Genomic DNA, 22579 nt, shown 5'->3' with positions numbered 1-22579 from the left:
GTCAAACTCAGATCCGTGGCTATTTCGCGTTCCAGCCATCCCATACTAGGATTAGCGCTATGCATGTGATCGACGCCATTCTATATCGGGATTAGCCGGCTCAAGCGTAACCACCACTTTGCCATCACGTGATAATATTCAATGGATGAAGTATACTATGCTTAAAAGTGCTGACATGTCGATTATAGACTAAGTGACTGATTCCATCTAGCTATGTTACCTGGATACCAGTGCATGTGGTGTTTTCAATATATAATATGCTTTTCAGCCAAGATAGAATTATTATGGCAATATACTATGCCAAATACATTGCCCGTTTACGGGTGATCCAACCAATACATTATCAGATACATTGCTGAATCGCGTCGCATTCATTCCTCCTGCCAACCTAACTCAGCATCTGGAGCAGGGGTTTCTGCTTCTTCTTTTTGGGAACGTTCGAATTGCTTCCTCCACAGCAAGGCTAGGTAATCCGACGTGGTAGCTTCATCAATAGACTTGTCCTCCCGGGCGCGAAGAAATCGGGGAAACCGAAGGCTAAGACCTCGTTCATCGCTCACTAGTCCGATGGCAGCCGTGTAAGTCGGGCTGAGCGTGATATCGGCAAAGGCCATCTCCCACACCTCCTGCGGCTCGAACCAGACGTCCGGCTCGCCGTAGTATTCGACATAGCTTGGCCGTGAGATCACGTTGGCGCTGCCTTCTGTGTATTTATCCTTGTTGGCCTGGTAGAACTTGTCCGTGAAGCCGGACATGCACTTTGTGACGGCCTCGAGACTGCCGGTTTCGGGATTCCGTACGGCTAACAGGATGGGTGACCACCATTTGGCCTTTCGGCCTTGTCCGTGCCAGCCCCCTACGGGGATCAGATCGAGGGTTTCGGATGAGGTGCTGTAGTCCTTTTTGACTTTTAGCCATGATTCGAGTCGTTTGTCTGGTTCGTATGTGGAAAGTAAGGCCTTTCGGCGGCCTCCTTTCGTGGGTTTTGGCTCAGGCTTGTTTATGTCGTTGTTTGGGATCTCCAATGGTTCCAGGTCATTTGACTTCGACGCATTGTCAAGCACCTTGACCATGATGCCTTCGCACTTGGTATCTGTTGCACTTTTGAAAAATTCCAGAACGGCCTCAGAATCGGCAGATGTGGCATCAATACTCTTCACCCATGTGAACCGGTTGGGGATTTCCACGAATAAGCTTCGTATAAGCTCTCTACGTTCGCGGAAAGATCGATCCAACAGAGGGGTTCCGTTCAGATACATCAGGTCAAACGAAAAGAGACAAACATTAATCTTGATGGTCCCTATATCAACGTTCTTTTTGGCGCGGTTGGTCAAAACCTGAAAGGCTTGGAGTTCTCCCGTTTCCTGGTCAACAGCGACTACTTCACCCTCAAGTATGAAGCTCGACACGCTCTCGCCTCTAATCTGAGGAACCAGAGACACCAGATCCGGGTATTTCTCTGTCATATTTTCAAGATGACGGGAGAATATGGTAACTTTGCCAGCCTCATCACAGTGCACCTGGGCACGCTGCCCGTCATATTTGTATTCGCAGGTAAAATCCCGTCCTTGAAGTTTCGTCAGCATTTCAGAGAGGTCCCGAGTGATGCTGCCTAACATTGGCCTCAACGGTACATGAAGCTGCAGGCCACATCGTACAAGGAGTTCTTCCGTGACCCCTATCTCGAGTAAACAGGGAACCAGATCATTGTAATCAGGGTGTCTAGCATATGATGCCTTGACAACCTCTTCTGCATTGTTGTAAACCTCAGCCAGGCCTTCCTTCTTGAGACGAGCCAGCTCTTGTTGCGAACGGATAGCAAAATCGGCGCCATCCGGCTTAGAGTACAGGAAAGCGCGTGCGAGTGCGATGAGCATGGTAGTCTTCACAGCTCCTATGCGTAAGTTTTGGACGAGAGTCCTCACAATATACCGGCTCTCTTCCGCGCCCCTAGTATCTTGTAACAGTTTCTCGACGATTCTCTGTTTATTTTCCTGGCTCCCTGTGCCCTTGCTGATGGCAATCTTTTGCAGTGACTGATATACTCCCTTGACCGTCAATGGCTTGGGTTTCATTAGAGTGAAGCTCTGTCTCTTTTTAGCTTCGAACGCCACATCACCGGCGTCTCCAAGTTTATCATAGAGCGATTTGAGGCCTTGGCTATTGAGTCCATAGATCTTCTTGAATGCCTTTGAAATCGAAGATCCACCGAGTCCTAGCTCCAACTCATCGTACGGTGGAGAGATTGAGTTGGTTGCTAGCCATACTGCGGGGAGGACGCTCGAAGGGTCGGCTTCAATGAGCACCCGCAGGAAGTTGACAAGTGTGTCTACAATTTTAATGCGACTTGTGGTGGCATTTGCAAGTACAAAGGCTCTGGTTAAGAGGGCATATGAAGCATCGCCACCTGTGGCAGCCCAGTGCCCTTTTAACTCCTCTGCATATTTCGTGGAGTCGAACGTTAAGGGACTCTGATCAAAAGGCACTGCAAGAGAAACGGTATCTTCTGTGCCGGTAGAAGGCTGCAATGATAGTGTACTTCTCTTCTGTGTCTTGTTTGGCGGTTGTTCATATTCGTCTTTGGTGTTCGACGGCGTCGCAATCGGTTCACCAGTTGGTGTCTGAGTTTCTGAAGCCAGGGCAGCATCTTGTCGATTCCATTCTTCCTGAAGCTTGCGGGCGAGAGCTTCATCGGAGAGGGTTTGATCTGTATCTTCAGACACAGTTGATGGAGTCTGCTCCGCTTGCTTGGCTGCTTGGCCCTTGAAGAATGACGCTATGCTTCGGTTGCGTTGGGGGGATGAGACTGGGACATCTCTCTTGCGCTTTTTGGCCGGACTAGACATGTTGTGCTTGGGTTTGACAGTACCCTTGACTTTATGTATATTGTATTCGCCCGAGTAATGGGCGCCATGGTGGCCAATTCGTTGAGAGAAACAGGTGATGACGGTCGGCGGAAGCTGAAGCTGGATGGAGCTGAGCTCCGCTTTCCCGCAATTCAATTTAATTCGTCCGGAGGCGGAGTTGTCATTTCATTGTTAGCGACACCTTACATTTCATCCCCCTCTCCAACACTACCTGACAATGGCGACTCCTACATCCGCGCTGTCGCCGCATGAACGAACACGGGTCGAAGATTATCTGAACGACAAAATCCAGGTGTCAGCCGATTTCGAAAGCCTTGACTCGTTGCTGTCTAGTCTTCGCTCCCAGCATAAGCTCCAACGGAAGCAGGTATTGTTATCTTACTATGTCCATCAATAGATGACCTAATTTATAACATCATCTGATGCTCTTGATATAGTTAGCAGAAGCACAGGAAGCACTATCGAAAGCGACAAAAGCCTCTAGCGACCATGCCGAAGCCACTCGAAAGCGTGCCGAGGCGTTCAATGAGCAACAGGCGGATATCGATAGGCGGTTGAAAGCTCTCACCGGGTCGGATGCGAGTGACGAAGCGGCAAAGCGATTTGAAGCGAGTATAGAAAAGCTGCGTAGGCTGGAGCTGTCAAAGGGATATGTGTCCCTGCTGAAGGAAGCGGAAGAATTGAGGTATTTGAAGCAGTGATCCCGTCGGATCAGAGCATGGATCGCTAAAAGATACACAGCAAGGATGCCTTGAAAAGCATACAGTCTTCGCCCAAATCTGCCATCAAACCATACACCCGGCTAAGGACCATCGTCCAATCCTTGAAAGAAGCCCAGCCTGCAGCAGAAGGGGCTGCCCCTCACCTGGTCGACTATGTCGGAAAGCTAGCATCTGCATTGAGAGATCATATGAAAGCCGACTTCACTAAGCGGCTACAGGGAACATTGGAGGAGATGAAGTGGCCGTCGAAGGATCTGTATCTTCCGGATAATCTACGGGCACAGTGGAGAGAATATGTGGAATTACTCCTCGACCTTCAGACACCGTACGTATCAACCATTGTTTTATGATTAGTGCGCTAACATATCTATGCCAGTGAACTTTACACCCGTGACATTTCGAAAGAGAAGCCCGTCAAGCCTCCGATCTTGCTACCGCTGGAAGTGATGGTACATCCACTGGAGCTTCGCTTCAAATACCACTTCAGCGGGGACCGGCCAACAAATCGGCTTGACAAGGTAAGGATTGTCATCTAATAGATTTTGAAATACTGTTCTAACTGGGCTTCCAGCCGGAGTATTTCTTTGCTCATGTGACGGACTTAATTAACAATTTCGGCGGGTTTTTTGCTTCCTCTTTGCAGCCTATCTTTGACGAGAAGGCACAGACTGTCGGATCTGGTCTAGAGTGGAATTTCTACAACGCCTCGCATGCCTACATTACAGCCCTTTTGCCGATCCTGAGACATAAGATAACCACATATTTGCCCCAAATCTCAAGCCACCCGCAGTTGCTGAGTCACTTTGTCCACGAATTGATGAATTTCGACAACGAAATACGCGAATCATGGAATTACCTACCGGATCCTTATACTGACGATAATTGGAAGGGCGTGACCTGGGAGGTACTAACTGCACAAGGGTGGTTTGAGCGTTGGCTTCAGGTTGAGAAAGATTTTGCACTGGCACGCTATAAGGAAATTGTAGATGCGCTGGATAGCGGTCATATTGATTATGACGGTGTGGATCGCTCAGCGACAAAACCAACCAAAGCTGCGATCCGTGTCAATGATCTTCTTGAGACAATAACTGAGCGTTACCAGCCTCTGTCGTCATTCAGCCAGAAGTTACGCTTTCTTATCGACATCCAGATCACTATATTTGACCAATTCCATGAACGCCTGCATTCGGCGCTGGAAGCCTACCTTGCAATGACGTCAACAATCGGTCGCACAGTGCAAGGGGCTGATGGAGCTAGTGTGGAGGGTGTTGCAGGGCTAGAACGGCTCTCCAGGGTATTCGGAAGCGCTGAATATCTTGAGAAGAAAATGGAAGACTGGGGTAACGAAGTATTCTTCGTAGAGCTTTGGTCCGAACTTCAAGAACGGGTCCGGCAGAACAAGGACGGCGGCAAGAACGTAGCTGGCTCGATGTCTGTTGCGGACGTTGCGTCGCGCACATCCCAGGCTGTCGCGAATGGTACCGACCATGGAGAAGCCTCGGAGGGCGCCCTGTTCGATGAGACAGCATCCGCCTATCGTCGCCTGAGGCTCCGGTCCGAATCCGTCATCACCTCGACTTTAACTTCAAACATGCGCACCGCCCTTAAACCCTACTCTCGCGTTTCGACTTGGGCAACTATTTCTGCTGGTCTGGCATCACCTTTACCTCCGACTTCGGATCTTGCGCCAGCAATGCGTACTCTATCCACCGAGATCTCTTTCCTTTCTCGCACCTTGGGCATTGCGCCCTTGCGTCGTATCATCCGCCAAGTGCTTCTGTCCATCCAGACCTACATCTGGAATAATGTTCTCACAAGGAATATGTTCTCCGCTGCAGGGGCAACTCAACTGATAAGCGATGTTGAGCATCTCTGCAATGTCATTGATGTGGCCCTTGGACCGGCTGCTCAGGTTGGCAGCTCAGTGAATGTGCTTAGGAAACTTAACGAGGGTCTCACACTTCTCGGATTGAGTATCAGTGGGTCGAAGGTAGCAGAGGACGGGTCTGCATCGCAGGAAAGCGATCAGCAGGGAAGAGCGCCTTTAGGGCTGTGGGACGTAGAGAAGAGGTTGTTCAAGGATAACGAAAGCGCAAGGGTCGTCCTTGGTGAATTGAACATCGAAACTCTTTCCGAAGCGGAGGCGAGAAGTGTTCTGGAGAGGCGAGTCGAGATTGGTAGTTGAATTTAGCGACATTGCATTAGTCAGTGATTGCTGGAACTGACATGCTTCTACTTTAGCTTGTATGAGATATGTAGATATGAATCTAGTGTACATAATAATTTGAGCCCTGCGGTTTTAATCAATCATTGTAGTATGCACTCTAAAATGAGAAAATCTATGGAAGGGACGCTATATAGTGCTTTTAGGTAGCCCTGTCAACCAAACGTACAAGATCCTGCTGAAAGTGTCCTGCCCGGAGAGATGTTTCCAGCTCGTTACGTATAACTTTATCGTTCTTGTTTTGGCTTAAGAAGGGAATATTCAAGGGTGGTGAACAACTGGACCGTGGCCCCTTTCTCCTGGCCTGTTAAAGTTCCTTGGAGCATTCTGCACCTTCATGTTCTCAATTATACCCGGACCAACCTCTTCAATTGCTCGCAGAAGCGCCTCGACGGTCTCCTTTGTAGTCTGCACATTGACTACGCAACGGAAGAACTTCCCATTCCCGACAGCATCCTCATCACCGCTGGGTGGCGCAAAGTCAACCATGAAGCCCTTGCTCACAATCGCATGCGTCACCTGCTCAGTGACCTTGCTATTCGCTTTGCCGCGCTCGGCTTCGTTCGAGACGATGCCACGAGGATGGAGGAATTGCCCGCCGGGGGCGTAATAGAAGCAAACTTGAAGGCATGGAGGAGGATTCTCACTGACAAGGATGAAGTTCGGGTTCTCGGCGACGAGGGTTGCAAGATGCGCCGCAATGTCGCAGGCAGTGTCGATCTGCTTCTCGTATCCCGCTGTCCCGTAATAAGTCCAGCCGAGGAAGAGCTTGAGGGAATCGGCGCGTCGACCGCACTGGAGGGTCAAATCTGCCAGATCCCATACTTCGGGCGAGTCAACGCCGAGTTCGGACTCGACGGTGCCATTACAACCGCTGGCTTCGGGAAGCTCGGTGTCTTCGTTGTGGAACAGGTACCCAGCAGGAAGGGTGTTTGCACGGTGGAAGCGACGCAAATCAGCCGCAAGGAGGAACGAGCAGGTCACCGGCACACCGAGCATTTTGTGAGGGTTGATCGCGATGCTGTCTGCCTTTTCTGCGCCGGCGAGCTTCTGTCGATGGCGTTTGGAGAAAACAAACGAGCCACCCCAGGAGCCGTCAACATGGAACCACAGATTGTATTTCTTGCAGATGGCGGCAATTTCGTCAAACGGGTCGAAAGATCCCATGACAGTTGTTCCCGCTGTCGCATTGACGTAGAACGGGGTACGGTTCTCCGTTAGAGCTTTTCGAACTAGATTCTCCAGCTCCGCTGGAATCATGCGTCCTTGCTTGTCGATAGGTACAGACCAAACCGAGCTACTCCCAAGTCCTAGCATCTGTGCTGCCTTCTCAATGCTGTAATGGCCATGGGCACTGGTGAACAGCACAAATCGGTAATCACCGTTTCCGTCTCTTTTCGTGGCAGGGAAAAGATTGTTGCGCGCAATGACAATCGATGTTGTGTTCGAGGCAGAACCACCTTGGACCGATATTCCTCCTGCTCGTAGACCGTTGAGTCCAAAAAGCGAAGCCAGCTGTTTCCCGGTGAACTTCTCAATGACAGTCAATGCGGGCGAGACCTGGTAGACGTGGACGTTTGTGTTCAAGGCAGCCAGGATAAGCTCGGAAGCTACACCCGGGGCGTTGGTGGATGCATACAGCTTGTCAAGAAAGCCCTGATGCCAGGTGTTGACGGAGTATCTCAAGACCTTCTGCAGGGCCTCGACCAGGCCATCTTGTCCCGTTCCTTGCTCTGGCAGTTCCAATTGAAGAATGCTCTGCAGTTCGTCCGGTTTCTTGTGGTCCACCAACGAAGTGCCCGATAGTTTGACGTTGTTATGACTGCCGTTGGTTCCATTGACGCCATTTTCCAATGCCTTCTGGCCTAGGGGATCTTCATCTGCAGACCGGATAAAGGGAATCAGGAGGTCTTCGACCGCACTTAGAAGCTAAAAGAACATATCCATTAGTACTGGGAGCAATTCCTCTCAGAAGCTTGTGGGATTCTCTCCACAAACTAGCAAGCGCATTCTGACTCACACTTTGCACTTCTTCCGCGCGGCGGGACGGGGAGGAAACCGCCATCTATGACTGATTGTAATCCTGGAACAATATATAATATAAGATAGGAGAGATAGAACTCAGCTACAGGGAGAAATGCATATACACCAAATTTGACAATTGCTTGGAAGATCCAAAAAGTCCCGAGGTCATTCATAGTAGAACTTACGACCCAAGGACCCATTCTGTCACCGGCACCGTTGCGGATCCGCTGGAGAAATGGATGGCGACAGACCCGGAGAGTCTGACATCATGGTTCCCGAGGCCAATAATGGGTCTATAAACTGTCATTGAATTTGGCTCCCTGAGCTAAAAGAGATTTAGAAGCATTTAGGGTCTTCTTTACGATGGTGGGGATAAGAAAGAATTTCTTATCGTTTCATTTGATACCCCGCACGTGTTCTCCTTTTCAAGGAGAAAAAGAACAAAAGGGATTAAATACGCTGCCTTGCAAATCAGGCAGGTGTTCTCGTCAAGTATAGGAACACAATTCTATTCCCCTCCAATTTACAAAAATAATAACTAATTCTACATTCCGGCCCTTTCAGAATATGTTGTTCTTTGTACCATGATTTATTTTCTTTTCCTAAAAAAAAAAAAAAAAATAATAATAATAATAAAAATCCCCGGCAATAATGCCGATCATTTGCGATATTGAATTCACACTAATGCAACCCCGTATTGCGTGCTTTTGATATCCACATAACCAATCCCGTGACCCTTATGTACATCCATGACTTTGTTGCAGAAAGTTTGCTATACCCAAATGAACACGATCAAAGCTAGGCAGTTACGCCCTTCTGAGCACCTTTCTTCGCGTCTTCCTCTGCCTTTGCAGCAAACTTAGCCCGTGCGAGTTCGATCCTAGACTTGGGCCTTTCACCGGTGCTATTGTTGTTATCAATACCTTTGGCTTTCACAGCCCATTCGCCCCGTCGTCGCTTGTAGAGATCCATCGCCCAGTTCCTCCAGACAGCACGGCCGACAAAAGAGTCCCGAAGCGCCATTTCATGCTGGGTCAACTCCTGTGCCATTCGCTCCTTGATAAAGAAAATGTCCTTGGTGGCAGGCCAGAGTGCGTCTACCACATGGGATCCGCTGCTATCGAGGGCAAGCTCCTTCAAATGACTGGTAAATCGTGGGGCAAACTGTCGACGGAATTGAGTGGTAGATGTCGGAACTGTAAGAGCTTGTTGTATGACGCGAGATGCAGTAGGATCCTTGGCGATTTTAACGAGTGACTCCGAGGATTGCGCCAACAGACTCGAATAAATAAGTCCGCTGATCGGTCCAGGAGCAGTGAGCATTGTCTGTGCAAGTAGCGAACCATGGAGTTTTTCTCCTGTTAATGATTGGCTCGGAGCAATATTGGCTGCCTTCGGTTTCTGCTCTGACTCTTCGGGTTCCTCCTGGGTTGTGCTCTCAAGCCGCAAAATTTGTTCCAGTCTCCGAGCAGGGTCTTTATCGTAGGATTCCTCTAGTGCCCGAGCAAGGGGTGCTGTGTCAACTCCACGGACTAGACACCGCTCAATAAGCACCTTGGGAACGACCATCCTTGACCGCTCAAGAAGACTGGGGACCTGAGGAACAATTCGCTCCAAGGCTTGTTGGAGATCATCCTTTCCGAGTCTCTCCAGCACTCGAAGTACAACATAGCCGGCGGTGATATTGCGGGCAAATGAAGTGATTTGGTCGCGGATGAAATTCTTGTAAAGGCCCTTGAATGCCTTTCCGGGCATACAACGCACAATGGTCTCGAGTAACCGAGATCCAACTGGGTCATAGAGTAATCCGCGCACAAACGTTGTGGTCTCAGAACCCTCCTCAAAGCTCTCATCCGGAATTAGTCGTCTTGTTATAGAATTGGGATCCTTGGCACTCGATTTTCCGAAATGCGAGAGCTCCAGAAACACTAAGACTTGAAGTACTGGATTGCCAACAGGGTGAGTCGCAAGTGCTCTCAAATATGTATCATCAAGTACAGAGACCATGTCCTTCATAATCTTCTTCAAAGTAGCCTCGAACGCATCCGGTACGTTTCTTTTTTGCGCAGGGGCATCCCCATCCTGCGTCTCTCCCTGAAGTAGACCCAATTTCTCTTTCTTACGGCTTGCAATAACCGAGTCGTTCGCTGAAACGTCCACCGGTTCTCCCGCAAGCACAAGAAGCAAAACTCTGATTGTATGTGACGCAAATCGTTCTGTCAGTAGGTAACCCCAGTTGCCCTCCAATTCTTCGACCACCTTGATGAACATCTCCGCCAACGACAGTTCAGGCTCGAGCTCCTCTCCTTCCTCGTCTATATCCATTTTATCGCTTTTCGACTTCGAGGCCTTCTGCGTTATACCGGGTGCGGCATTGACAAAGAGAGTCTCACAGCAATGACTAGCAAACCGATGCTGCACAAGATTCAGGAAGTGACCGATGAATTTGTTAAACAGCCTGTGAATTTGGCGCATATCCGACATCGATATTAGTTTCTCCATAAGCCGTGAGCATCCCTGACTGCAAGCGATTTTCAACTCCTTCCCATCGGCCTCTCTATAGACACTGTCGACGAATATCCTCCGCTCCTCTGCATCCTGGAATTGGTTCAATTCCAAAACCTCGTTCGCTCGAGAGAAATACTCCTGTTCTTCGGGGTCGAGAAGACCATAAAAGGGCATATCACCCGCAGGCGCATCAATTTGATTCTCATCGTAGTTTCCGTCGTAGTTCTCACTGTAATTCTCGTCGAAAGGTATGTAGTCGGCTCCTTGATTGATTTCGTTCGCCTCGTCCGTCGAGGGCTTCAACCGTTTTGACAGCGAATCTTCGGGAGCTTCCTCTCGTTTCCGTTTCGCAGCATCTTTCTCGGCCTTTTCGGCCGCTCGGCGACCTCGCTTTTGGTTCTCACGAGGCATGATATGAGCGGTGGGGGATATTAAGTGGTTAAAAGAGAGAGGTTCTTATCCGGCCTTTGCGCTGGAAATTTTTGGGATAAGCGGTGGTCCAAGCGCCCTCTGCTCATCAACTAAGCATGTGTTTGTCCTGTTTGCCTGTCTTAATTTTCCCTTTTGGGTTAAATGTTTTTCTTGAATCGATTTCATTAGATGTAATAATGTACAGTAGTCGACTATTTAATTTGGTAATAATGGTAGTCATAATACAACAAAGAATCCAAGAAATTATTGAGTCAGATCATGTAGAAGAGTAGATTGCAGAGATGTGTCTCCCGCACTCCACGCGCTGCTCCATATTCACTGTGCGGGAGCCAACCTTTCCCTTGTGACGAGGCATGACCTGAAGCCGTGCCTCCTGCTCAGCAAGCTCTCCTTTATCTTCTGGAGGCGCGTTGATATGTGTTGGTTTGGATTGGTTGCTTCTCCTGCTCGTGCCAAGTTGAAAATGCTCGTTCCCTCCCCAAAAGAGCACATCGAACCCAAAATTGGTGGCATCGTTCAAAGACTTGCTAGGAGATGAATCGATATGAGCATCGTTGTTCATTACTGCTGATACGTGCGTCGTCCCCACTGATAGATCGCGAAGGCGAATAGGCGTCAGTTTCTTCCTCCGTTCGTCATACTCAAATAAACCACTCAAGGACTTGACCTTGGTAGGTGCGTCTTGCATATGAGTCCATTTTCCATTGCCAAGAGCACCCCAAATTCCTCTTCCGCATGTCCAGGTATCAGCCGTAATGCGGTCCAAATCGCGGATAGTGGAAGGGTCTTCACCAGGACCAACAATCCGTTGTGCATCCACCGTAAAGAAGCTGTTAGCACCACCGGCTGCAATTCCAGTCACCTTGGCAAACCAGATATTCCCCTTATAAAGCTTTTTGATGGGCACAGAGGTTGGGGTGTCACTAAAAGGCAGTGTGGCGTCAAATGCCATACCCAATTGCCCAAAGGAATTATCTCCAAAAGTAAATAAGTTACCATCCTTACTTAGAGCCAGGGAATGGTAGTCTCCAGTAGCAATTTGTGTAATCCTAGTGCCCCTGAATGCCTCAATCTCATGACACATGTCGACTGGCCCCTTAGGTCGGGTTGCCCAAGTCAGCCCTGGGACGCCAAGCTGTCCGAAAGATGGATAGCTCTCTGTAGAAGAAGCGACAGAGAAGACGCGACCGTGATTCGTCAAAAGAAGGGCATGCTCTAATCCGCCGCGGAGCATAGTGATCTTCTCACCTAGCTTCAAGCTAGGTTGCAGCAACCGGTAACTTACTCCAGATTTTCCAGACCAGAAAGGCACCCAGGAGCTTTCTTTAGGTTTTCGGCCGGACTGTTGATCATCCTTGGCAATTGGAAGAGAGTAAACACTGCCGTCTGATGACAAGGCGAGTATTCGATTATTTGACATGCAAAGCGAAGTCAAATTCTTTCCTGTCAAAGTCTTTGTGGGCTTAAAGTCGGACTCTGAATAGCCTTTACCCCACTGAATGAGGTCACCATTTTCAGAAATCGCTGCACCAGACTTGTCAGAAAGCTTAAGGTCTCTTAGCACCTGGCCGTCAAAAAAACGAAACCTCCGAGGGGCTTTGATAACAGTCTCCTTGGAGTTGGGGTCCACAACACGAGAGGAGTTCGTGCCCCATACATATACGCCAGGGCTTTTTAAGCTTCTTTTGTGTTGAACATACTGCGAGTCCAGTTTTTCAGTCGCTCGTGAGAGATCATGAGTCTTCAAGTCTGCCTGACTTCCGGCTTGATTCTTATCGAATGTCGCATAGGTGTAGACAAGGAAAGCAGCAGCGCCTGTTCCCGCAAGGCCTAGGGAAGTCTTAAGCCAACGTGAAGAGGACCCAGGCTGTTCAGATGCATGAGGACCATGACTAGCATAACCTCTTCTCCAAGTAATGGCGGCAGGCCGAGTACTCCTGGGAAGGCGACGTGAGACGGTGACAATGTTTGTCGCGGGTTGTCGCGCTCGAGATTTCCACATGATGTGTTAACGCTTTCTTCAATAAGCGCACATATCTTTTCGAGAGATATTGTATAAGAGTATGGGTTTGGTCAGGTTTTATCAGCAGCCTCCAATTGGTTTATTTATTGCGTCAAGTGGCGGAAGCGGAATGCGGCGGCAGAATAGCGTCTCGAAGCGGCCACGGAGATCACAGCGACCAATTGGTTCTTCTTTGTCAAGTTCCCATATGAGCTTAATTCTGGGAGTTTGGGCTCTCCTATAGAGGTATAGGCGCAATCCTGTATTCATCCCTTTACCCTTCGCTTTGGACCTCACAATGCGTCAAGAGAATGCGGGACGGCGATCTCGTCGGCAAACCGTCCCGTCCCGTCCGCCTCTAGAACTAACAGGCAGGGAGACCGAGGAAGCTGAGGCAGTACCAGATGGCCTGAAATCGATTGGGCACATTCATAATGAACTTGAGTTTGCCGAATGGTACAATGAGTTGGAAGACAGTTTGCTCGAGAGTAGCTACGATGAGTATCAGTAAGCGCCATGCCGCAAGCCATTGGGAGGAACCTAGGATATCCTGAAGCCTGACACGTCTTGTAATTAGAGCCTGCCTTCATGAGCTTCAGATGTCAAAGTCACATCTCGATACGCTACTATCTGATACATCATTAACCCTCGACCTCCTATCAAACCTGTCCAAAGACTTTAAAGCAGTAGAATCGCAGACGTCCAATTTTCAGAACCAGTGCGAAGGGCTCCTCTCTGCTCAGAAACGCGACTCAGAGCTAGCTACGAATATCCAAGATAACCTCCAGTACTATGACTTCCTGGATCCCGCTTCAAGGAAGCTTAACGCTCCGGGTGCTGGTAATACGGTTCGCGGTCAGGACTTCTCCGACATGCTAAGGCGGCTCGACGAATGCTTGGACTATATGGAAATACATGTCAGTACTTTATGGGCGCGTGAAATTTGTGAATTCGCTAATTTGTCTCTCACAGGCCGATCAGAAAGAGGCTAGTGTATATCGCTCCAGGTATAGACTCCTGATGACACGCGCCCTCACGCTCATTCGGGGACACTTTGTTTCTGCACTACGCAACGTATATTTGAGTGCCTCAAAAAAGATAGCAGATAAACAGCTCAACGATACTACTATGTCTGCTCTACTTTATGCAAAGTTCCGAGTTGGCGCTCCTGAGTTGAAGCAGATCGGCCTGGAGATCCAAAAGAGAGCAGTTCCCCCACTGGATCCTGAGCAAGGCACGGAAGCTGAATATCAGAGTCTTCTCAATGAGCTCCATGCCAATTACGCAGCTATACGTGGTAAATTGATTGTACCACTAGTGCGTAAGAAACTCAATGAGATTGCGCAGGCTCCAAGTACGTCGACGGATCTGGTTGCTTTCGCTCGTGGCAGTATCAGCTACATCCGCGGTGTATGTCTGGACGAATTTGACCTGTGGGGTGAATGGTTTCACGGACAGGGGGGCTTATACGACTTTCTGGAAACAATTTGTGAGCCTCTTTACGACCATCTTCAACCCAAAATCATACACGAAGATAAAATAATCAAACTCTGCCAACTTTGTGCTCTTCTTCAAACTCGTTATCTTTTCGACCAGGAGGAAGAGACCGAGCCCACAGACGTCAACCAACTCGACTTCTCTACATTGATTCAACCTGTGCTGGAGGACGTTCAGACTCGGCTCGTTTTCCGCACCCAGGCCTTCCTTCGCGACGAAATCGAACGGTACAAGCCTCGCCCCGATGACCTTGATTACCCTGCGCGCAATAGACAGGCTTCCATATCAGTTACGGATGGGCAAATCTCAGGCAGGAAAGTTACGGCTACTGATACTCTCTCAAACCTCCCCAAATCCACAAAGCAGCCCGAAGACGGCGTAGACTCTCCGTTAGAACAAGACTCAAAGTGGGACTTGGAGTCGCAGGTCTCGCCGAGCAACTGGTACCCAACATTACGGAAAGCCATCTGGCTTCTGAGTAGGATCTACCGCCTTGTAAATGTACGAAGGCTCCAACTCATCATGTTAATCAGATATCCTCAGTATGCTGACCATCTATCTGTTCATAGTCCACTGTATTTGATGATTTAGCGCATCAAATCGTCCACCAAACCAACATCTCTCTTCACCATGCGAGCTCCCTGATCGCCAGCAAATCCGTCACAGACAGCCATCTGTTTCTCATGAGCCACTTGCTCACCTTAAAACAGCAGATCGTCGCCTTTGACATCGAATACGTTGCCCCTGAAGTCTCATTCGACTTCTCAGGCGTCACAAACACATTCTGGGAATTACGAGAAAGGGGCGGTCTCTTCAACCCCCGTAATCTGATGCGCCTCGTCGGTCACGGCCTACTACCCCGAGTCGTAGAGAACATGCTGGACGCAAAAGTAGAGCTGGACGGACGACTCAGAACGGTGATCAACGATTTCATCAGCGGATTCGCCACCACGATGACGGCCTCCCTCCCGGCCAAGTTCGTCGATACCCGAAACCTGCAGCGCGGTGAGCTGATCTATCCTACATGTCGAAACATAGAGAAAGAAGTACCGAATCTCCGAACGATCCTCAGTGACTACCTTGACGATGTGCGTATGAAGGAAACATTAGTGGGTGCCGTCCAGGAACGTGTTATCCAGATATACGAAGAATTCTTCGACAAGTACATGTCTTCGGAAAAGAGCAAGGGAAAGTTCGTGAGTACCAAGGGCAAGGGTCGTGAAGATGCTGTATGGGATGTGGACACCTTTGCAGAGTGGTGTGAGAATATCTTCCGAGTTGGTATCTCTGATGCAGATGATGAAGCTACGAGCAGGAGCAGGAGCGGCAGCCTTGAATCTAGGAGTCGGTAGCTGACTTATCTTTTTTTGGATAAACATAAAGTTGCTGGATGTATATACGAAAATCTCTATATTGGAGACATATCCTCCTAATACCGTGTTCATATTGTCGCAACGCCTGCACCTAGACCTATACATGATTGTAACGTCACCCTACTCTTGATATCTAGAATCTACCGTACGTTTGTTAGAGGAAGGAAAAAAGTTCATGACAGCATCATTCATAGGTGGCAGATGTCAACATGAAGCTTATACAATGTCTTTCGCCTGAATTTATTCTTGTTGTTTTCTAAATTATGCTTAAAGTACTATCAAGCCAGTCATCATGAGAGGGAGCCTGGATATCATAATTCAATTGGCAGATCACCACTCCAATTAGAGTGGTTGCATTATGGTTCTCACAAGTATATACACACAACATTGTAAAGAAATACTGAATTGGGTATGATCAGCAAAGAACAGTACAGCCGAAAAATATATATACGCGCTCAATGACGATGCTTCAACTGGAAATATAATCTAGAGAACATGACGGATCTTTGCGTAGAGTTCAGTGTCGAGGAAGTTGTACTTCGGATCTGGTTCGCAGAATGGATGACGGGTGAGCAGAGTTTCAGCAGTCGGGCGATCGAGTGAATCACTAATTGACTCTTGTCAGTACAAATGTCCATTCATGCAAAGGTCGGGGTCACAGCAGGAAGCACTTACATAGTAAAGCAGTCATACATGAAAGCAAGCGCCGCTGGACTAATGTTCATGGATACATCCTCGGGGATCGGAGGCGCTTGACTTAGACTTCCAAGCTTGAATATAGCACCAATGGCTTCTTCCCTGCTCCATGGCCGTCGGCCTGCGAACATTTCCAGTACTACGCATCCAAGTGACCAGATATCCACCTTGGCGCTGTAGCCCTGGCCTTGAGATTGGATAACTTCTGGCGCCATCCAGAATACTGATCCCTGCATGGAATTTGTCGAGTCATTTCCATAGATGTTGTCTGACTTCTTAGAGATACCGAAATCAGAGATCTTACACGTTCCATCCAAATCTAGAAGAATATTGTCTGCTTTCAAGTCACGATGTAGGATTCCCTGATCATGAAGATAGGCCAGCCCGCTCAAGGTTTGCTGTGTAAGTGATTTCACGACACTCTCCTCAAACTTACCATGTTTGCGGAGACAACTGCCGATTGAGCCACCAGAAATATACTCGAGATAGATTGAGATAGACAACTCTCCCCGCTCACATCCAAGATATTGTACGATATTGGGATGCTCGAGGTGTTGCATCGTGTCGATCTCCTGGTCCATAGCGGCGACCATATCCCTCATCTTGTCCTTGTCTTGTCCAGCAATTCTAGGATTGATTTCCACCTGCTTAACAGCCAAGACTTCGCCATTATCCGCATTCATGCCCAGATAAACTCGGCCGTATGTGCCTTTGCCGATAAGCTGACCGCGAATAATGCGGAAGGTTGGTTGTCTTTGGGGTACACTTGTAGAAGGGGCATTGTTTTGAGGGATAGGATCGAGTTGGCTGAGCCGGCTTCCTGGTTTAGGGCTGATTTGCATAATCCTTGCTCCAAACATCTTCGTACTTTTGCGTCGGAGGATATCACCAGATTTTTGATTTCCTGTAGAGGATGTGACACTCCGGTTCCTGCTCGCTTGGTTGGCGCCCCTGGCAACTTCACGGATTGACTTCATTCGGGTAAGTCCGCCGGAGCGGTTGACATTGCGTCGAGCAACAATATTAGCCTCTTGTGGTTTGATAGTCGGCTCACTCGACCCTAAAGTGGATTCACTAGGGTTGGGAGGGGGCTGCGGCCTATCCTTTTGGCTCAGCTCACTCTCTGCAGCAACTCTGCTCGCTGGTGATGAGGGAGGGGACGCGCCTTGTCCATCTAAATAAGGCGCATCGAGATCAATATTGGGGAAGAAGTCATCTAGGTACTCAATGACACCTTCCACGGGAGGTCTGCTTGCCCAGATATCGCCTCGAGCGAAGGAATCCCTCCGAGGGGGCTTCTCTTCCTCAGGCGAAGCGGTCATATCGGAGAACGACCCTGTTCTAGGGTCTGGATCACCGCTTGAGCTTGCAAAGGTTTCGCGCGTGGCACTAGGTGATCTGAAGCTCACAGACAATCCCTTTCTCAACCTATTTTCGGTGTTTACAGTGAGCGAGGGCTTTGCTGATAACTTTTGACTAGCCGAAAAACCAGTTGCAGAATCCTTGTCCTTTGTCGGAGATTTGCTATTCGCTAATGGGATTGCGAAAAGGCCGTCATCTGAATCGTCGTCGTCTGAGTCGTCCTGTGGCATCGGCGAGCGTTGGAAGGAAACATTGGTTTCCTCAAAGTCAAACTCGGGTCCAAAAGACTTGCGAGACTGTACAGTTGGCCGTGACTCCTCAGGAACAGCAGTCTTAACAGGTGATTGATTGGTATGCGAGGTTGGAGTCTCTTGGCTGTCCTGGTCCGCAGGCGATTGTGAGGCGCTTTTTGATTCGTCTAATATGTTAGGTATTGACCAGTTGAGGGCATGCTGAGAATGGGTAAAGGGAACATAGGCGATAGCCGGGAATATGTATATAAAGCTTACCTGGGATATTACTTTCAGGTGGCGCCTCAATGCTGGCATGGTTATTTGTTCCAGCCTGTGACGTAGACACCGAAGGTGTCGGTGTTCCTATGGCACTAGTCATCCTACCAACACTAGCCAGAACCGCTCCAAGGCCATGGGTCTGGACAGGTTGTTGAACGCGGGGGCGATCAGCATCTTTCTTCCTTAGAGAATTAACTTTGGTGAGAGTATGGGATTCATGAGGCGCAGTGGGTGGTTTGCGAAGCGGTACAAGAGGCTCTGCCTTTTTGTCTTCGTAAGGAGATATACGAGGAGAATCGAAATCAATGACTCCTTCTCGTCTATAACCAGTCTCACCATAGGCATCCTTTCTCGGCTGTGGTACCGATGAGACTTTAGAAATCCGGTAGGCCTTCTGTTTCCTCTCGACCTCCCGCTGGTGTTCCTCATGGCGAGCTAATAGGTCTGCCTTATCCGGGTCAAGATGTCCAGCGTCCTGGCCACCATCCACTGGTGATGCCGTAACTGAAGTCTGCGATATATCACGGGTAGGTAGTTTAACAGCAGGGGTCCTTAGCTGTTGGCGTGATGCTACTTGCGGAGAAGTGGGTTTTGCAATCCTGTTCAGAGCCTCGTCATCCAGTGGTTTACGGTGTAGCTGATGTTGTCCACTTGTAGGTGACGCTGTATGCTTTTCGGGGAATGAGACTCCAAGGCCTGCAACGTGCGGAGAACTGCTCGCACCTGCATGCATATGTGATCCTCGTACAAAAAATTTCAAAGAACCAAACGAATCTGACTTCGTCTTCCGATAGAGAGTCAGGCCGGGGTCATTCAAGGCTTCATCGTGCTCTATCTGGCCCGGCTCGGTCAAGAAAATCTGAGCGCTAGTCCAATCAGATATCCCAAGGTTCTGGCAGATAGTGGCCCGTAGCATCTCCACGGATTCCGTTTCAGTAATATCCACTAAACGATAATTCCATCCATCCAAGGTCGCAAAGGCCCACTTTCTCCCTTTGCTACCAGACTTTGCTCGTAAGGCGAGCCGCTCATGGTCTGAAACAGACGAGGACGGTGGACGTTCACCCAGCGACATGTCGCTACTGCTGAAATTCGGCTTGGTGTAAGGGAGATGTGAAGCATTCTGACGCATGTTCACTGGACTAGTGGGGGACTCCAGAAATTGCTCCTCCGGGGACGGGTGGTTAGAATCGCCGGTTTTGGATCTCTTTTTGAAGAAATGCAAAAGGCGATTACTATGGTCTTTTGAGTAAGATGAGGGATTGTCCCCACTCAATTGACGGTTGTAGGGGTCTTGAGGCGACGGACGGGTATTATCCTGTCGTATTGATTCGTAGTATCGCCGGCCTATGGTCGAGTCTGAACTGTTGCCACGAGAATGCTCGAATCGGACCCCCAAGTCACCTGTGGATGACGATGCGCCCTGATGGGCGAGAGTGGCATGTTGTGTAGCCGGGCTACCACTCTTGGGGCTGCCCTCGTATGGTCGAGCAGCGGGGAAAAAATGGCCACCATCACTAGAAACAGAGGGGCTCTGCCTTCGGTGGTCACCAGCGATACTAGATAGCGCAGCTCGTGAGATGTCTGACCGAGTCCAGTTTGTGCCATCGTTCGAGATAGGCTCTGATGACAGGTGATCATGGCTAGCAGGAATTGGCGTCGTAAAAGAACGCGTTTGCACGCTTTGCCTCTGCGTATACACAGGCTGTAGTGTTTTGAGGTTGGGACTGTTTGTTGCGGGGCCCGCAGACAAAGGTTCATGTGTAAGCATGGGAGAAGTATCCAAAATACCCTCTGGAGCACTGCCCGGTAGTGTCTGCGAGTCGCGTTGTTTCGGGATAGGTATCCCGGCATCATACCCCCCATCCTCCTGGATTTGGCGGATTAGCTTGCGCATCCGTTTACCTTCCTCCCGTTCGCGAGTCTGATCCCATCCTGTCCCACTACTTTCGCATTCTTTCGCGAGCTGAGGATATACAACGTTATGCAGTTTACCCAAGTTCGGTCGGCCATTTAAACCATGACCTAGTTCAATAAAATCAGCTCCTTGAAGCTCGAGGGCCTTGAAAGTTTCTTGCCAGTCCTTGGAAAACCCATTCTTCGCGAGCCACAGTAAGACTCTTTCGAGTGGCCACTGAGCAGCAGCCTCACTAGGCGACATGCCACCAGGTAAGGTGTTGCTGTTATTGTGCCGATGACTTGATGACTTTGTAAGTTCTGTAGTTTGCCCATGGTTCGGTAATTGCTCGTGGGCACCGTCATTAGCTGCTAGAGCCGAAGGGACGGTGCGGGCTGACGGTGTAGGTGGAATAGTTCCATCCCGTTTGTATGCAGAATCTGGACTAGGATACTCGTACAATTGGCTCACTTGGGATCTTTGTCGGTCGCTGCCTACCAGCGTTGCTTGGTTTTCATATGCGGAGAGAGTGTGCGAGTCGAATGCAGGAATTCCAACACCTGGACCGAAAGTGCCAGGTTGCGGGACGTAAGTTGCAGATGTACGGCCTTCACCAGAAGGGATCGACAAAGGTGTTCGGTTGTAGAGTTGTTGGTTCGCGGGGACCAAGGGGGGAGGTGGAGGAGGAGGCAGGTAGCCTTGAGACAGTGCTTGCCTTGCCGCCCAGTTCTGCTGCCATCCAATAGTGTTCGGAGCTTGTACTTGTGGATTGGTTATCTTCGCGGCGCCGTATGCTGTTCCTGGAGGTGGGCCGGGAGGAGGTGGAGGGACTACCCCTTGAGCTTGTGCCGGCTGATATCTCGGAGGGGGAGGAGGTAGTAGTATGTGCGACTGAGAGGCCTGCGCCGAGGGAGGCGGCTGAACCGGAATATACTGTTGCTGCCGCTGTCCGTCCATGATATCAGTCTTCCGGATACCAATGCTATAGGGTACACAATGCAGTCAAGAGACCCCGAGTATTCTCCGCAGCTGCCTGATCCTCTTCCCGTACACCCTTTCCTGAAGCCTGACAAACGTGATCCCAGAAATTTATGGCATGGAATTAAAACTCATCATCGGCGCTCAGCACTGTTCCGGTGGAGGAATAGTCTGTAACGGCTTTCGCTGTAGGCGCGCGGATACTCGAGGAACAAAGTCTTGCTTTTAGAGGAAGGATGGTATTGGGTAAAAATAAAACATCTCCGTCCGTGTTTATCAATCAATAATTTGACTCTATGTCCCAAGCAGTACCCAGTGTCTTCAGGTAATTATCCACAAATGGTGTTACAGACAGTAAGCTGGCGCTGTTGACTTCGAGGTTTACTCTTGATTGCGCGGATGACGTGGGAAGCAATTCAGAGAACTCCAAAGGCGCGATGGGAATGAGGTGAAGCATTTATTGGCGGGCAAAGAAAAAAAATATATATATTGTCTTAAGCAGCTAAGTGTGAATAAGTAAGCAATAGCTTCGAAAAGGTGCGTTGATCAGCCCCTGATCGTAGTAGGCATGCTAGTCTCATCGCAGGGGGAGGGGGGTAAATCGGAATGGCCGACGGGGGAGAGATAAAACATACCACAGCCACTTAATATTAAATTGCTGAGAGAAGAGCGATAGTTCGCTCCCCGACTGGATGGATGACAGCTGGTCAAATCTTGGCGCCACGAAGAGTTATTACCGGAGCTTCTCAGCTTGGGTCGAAATGCGCTCTCACAATCACGGTCGGGGTCATCAATCAATCGAGGCCCGGCCGAATGTTTTAACGGGTGAGAGTTTAATTAATGAGAGAAACGCCAGAGCTTCTGACGCCAAATCACGTGGCAGATAAGCACCCTGTTTTAGTTTCTGTCCCTTTGTCCACAATACTTCATTCTACTTTACTTTATTTTACCAAAAATTGATCCTTATCCTTATTCCTTTGGTTTGGCCTGCTTTTGATTTCCCCCTTTAATTCTAGAATCCAGTCTTCCATGAATGCCGCCTTTTCTGAAACAGCGTTTGATTACTGTTCCTCAATTTTCCCGCGGAAGAATTACACACTATAAGCTTGTCTCAAGTCAGTGGAGGATGTGATAGGCAAGAGATTGAGACATGTTGTTCAGTAAATCTCGTTTAGAGACAAACTAGTGATGTTTGGGGTCTATAGCGCACGAGAACACCTCACCAGAACTACTCCTTTTCTCCACTTTTAACTGTTGAACGTTCCTTTCAGCCTTACAGCGGTCCCTTAGTCCAGCTAGCCACCACTTTCTTTCCTGAGCAGCACTTGAACAAAGCTTGTTCAACCACCTCCGTACACCCGAGACTCTGGTTTTTTTTTTTTTTTTTTTTTTTTTTTTTTTTTTTTTTTTTTTTTTTTTTTTTTTTTTTTTTTTTTTTTTTTTTTTTTTTTAAAGGAAGGTTTAATTCATTGTTATCTAATCAA

General features: G+C 49.0%; 5 protein-coding genes across 5 annotated transcripts; 2 read left to right on the top strand and 3 right to left on the bottom strand.

Moving 5' to 3' along the window:
- Window positions 1-248: 248 nt before the first annotated feature.
- On the bottom strand, window positions 249-2881 carry BDV38DRAFT_251556 (putative DNA ligase I). The gene has a single exon (XM_032055053.1). It carries the CDS (start codon window positions 2844-2846, stop codon window positions 372-374), a length of 2475 nt encoding a protein of 824 aa, XP_031911844.1. The 5' UTR covers window positions 2847-2881; the 3' UTR covers window positions 249-371.
- A 144-nt stretch (window positions 2882-3025) lies between these two features.
- On the top strand, window positions 3026-5875 carry BDV38DRAFT_132980 (RINT-1 family protein). Its single transcript, XM_032051317.1, has 5 exons — window positions 3026-3234; window positions 3305-3552; window positions 3609-3914; window positions 3966-4107; window positions 4161-5875. The coding sequence occupies exons 1-5, from the start codon at window positions 3085-3087 to the stop codon at window positions 5772-5774; spliced, it is 2460 nt and encodes an 819-aa protein (XP_031911843.1). The 5' UTR covers window positions 3026-3084; the 3' UTR covers window positions 5775-5875.
- Window positions 5876-6074: 199 nt separating this feature from the next.
- On the bottom strand, window positions 6075-12780 carry BDV38DRAFT_272602 (uncharacterized protein; the record flags this gene model as incomplete). The annotated part of the gene is made up of 4 exons (XM_032057515.1): window positions 6075-7734; window positions 8698-10745; window positions 11080-12030; window positions 12064-12780. 4 exons carry the CDS (start codon window positions 12778-12780, stop codon window positions 6075-6077), a joined length of 5376 nt encoding a protein of 1791 aa, XP_031911842.1.
- A 149-nt stretch (window positions 12781-12929) lies between these two features.
- On the top strand, window positions 12930-16259 carry BDV38DRAFT_132790 (Golgi transport complex subunit COG3). Its single transcript, XM_032051315.1, has 4 exons — window positions 12930-13287; window positions 13358-13697; window positions 13753-14778; window positions 14847-16259. The coding sequence occupies exons 1-4, from the start codon at window positions 13079-13081 to the stop codon at window positions 15627-15629; spliced, it is 2358 nt and encodes a 785-aa protein (XP_031911841.1). The 5' UTR covers window positions 12930-13078; the 3' UTR covers window positions 15630-16259.
- bck1 (putative MAP kinase kinase kinase (Bck1)) lies at window positions 15946-21364 on the bottom strand. Its single transcript, XM_032051316.1, has 3 exons — window positions 18218-21364; window positions 16326-18126; window positions 15946-16257 (listed from the first exon to the last, which is right to left on the bottom strand). Exons 1-3 carry the CDS (start codon window positions 21072-21074, stop codon window positions 16137-16139), a joined length of 4779 nt encoding a protein of 1592 aa, XP_031911840.1. The 5' UTR covers window positions 21075-21364; the 3' UTR covers window positions 15946-16136.
- Between the last annotated feature and the right edge of the window lie 1215 nt (window positions 21365-22579).

Source organism: Aspergillus pseudotamarii, assembly GCF_009193445.1.
Source record: "Aspergillus pseudotamarii strain CBS 117625 unplaced genomic scaffold BDV38scaffold_40, whole genome shotgun sequence".
Classification (NCBI taxonomy): Eukaryota; Fungi; Ascomycota; class Eurotiomycetes; order Eurotiales; family Aspergillaceae; genus Aspergillus; species Aspergillus pseudotamarii.
The sequence above is the reverse complement of the archived record's forward strand: the minus strand, read 5'-3'. Positions and strand labels throughout refer to the sequence as shown.

What these genes read in the sequence shown, in the direction of transcription:
- BDV38DRAFT_251556 (XM_032055053.1), bottom strand. Translation starts at nt 2,846, where the DNA reads ATGTCTAGTCCGGCCAAAAAGCGCAAGAGAGATGTCCCAGTCTCATCC.
- BDV38DRAFT_132980 (XM_032051317.1), top strand. Translation starts at nt 3,085, where the DNA reads ATGGCGACTCCTACATCCGCGCTGTCGCCGCATGAACGAACACGGGTC. An exon ending in ATAAGCTCCAACGGAAGCAG is followed by an intron (nt 3,235 to 3,304) that starts GTATTGTTATCT and finishes CTCTTGATATAG; the next exon opens with TTAGCAGAAGCACAGGAAGC. An exon ending in CAACAAATCGGCTTGACAAG is followed by an intron (nt 4,108 to 4,160) that starts GTAAGGATTGTC and finishes CTGGGCTTCCAG; the next exon opens with CCGGAGTATTTCTTTGCTCA.
- BDV38DRAFT_132790 (XM_032051315.1), top strand. Translation starts at nt 13,079, where the DNA reads ATGCGTCAAGAGAATGCGGGACGGCGATCTCGTCGGCAAACCGTCCCG. An exon ending in AGTAGCTACGATGAGTATCA is followed by an intron (nt 13,288 to 13,357) that starts GTAAGCGCCATG and finishes TCTTGTAATTAG; the next exon opens with AGCCTGCCTTCATGAGCTTC. An exon ending in TGGACTATATGGAAATACAT is followed by an intron (nt 13,698 to 13,752) that starts GTCAGTACTTTA and finishes TGTCTCTCACAG; the next exon opens with GCCGATCAGAAAGAGGCTAG.
- bck1 (XM_032051316.1), bottom strand. Translation starts at nt 21,074, where the DNA reads ATGGACGGACAGCGGCAGCAACAGTATATTCCGGTTCAGCCGCCTCCC. An exon ending in ACCTGAAAGTAATATCCCAG is followed by an intron (nt 18,127 to 18,217) that starts GTAAGCTTTATA and finishes CTAACATATTAG; the next exon opens with ACGAATCAAAAAGCGCCTCA. An exon ending in ATGTATGACTGCTTTACTAT is followed by an intron (nt 16,258 to 16,325) that starts GTAAGTGCTTCC and finishes AGAGTCAATTAG; the next exon opens with TGATTCACTCGATCGCCCGA.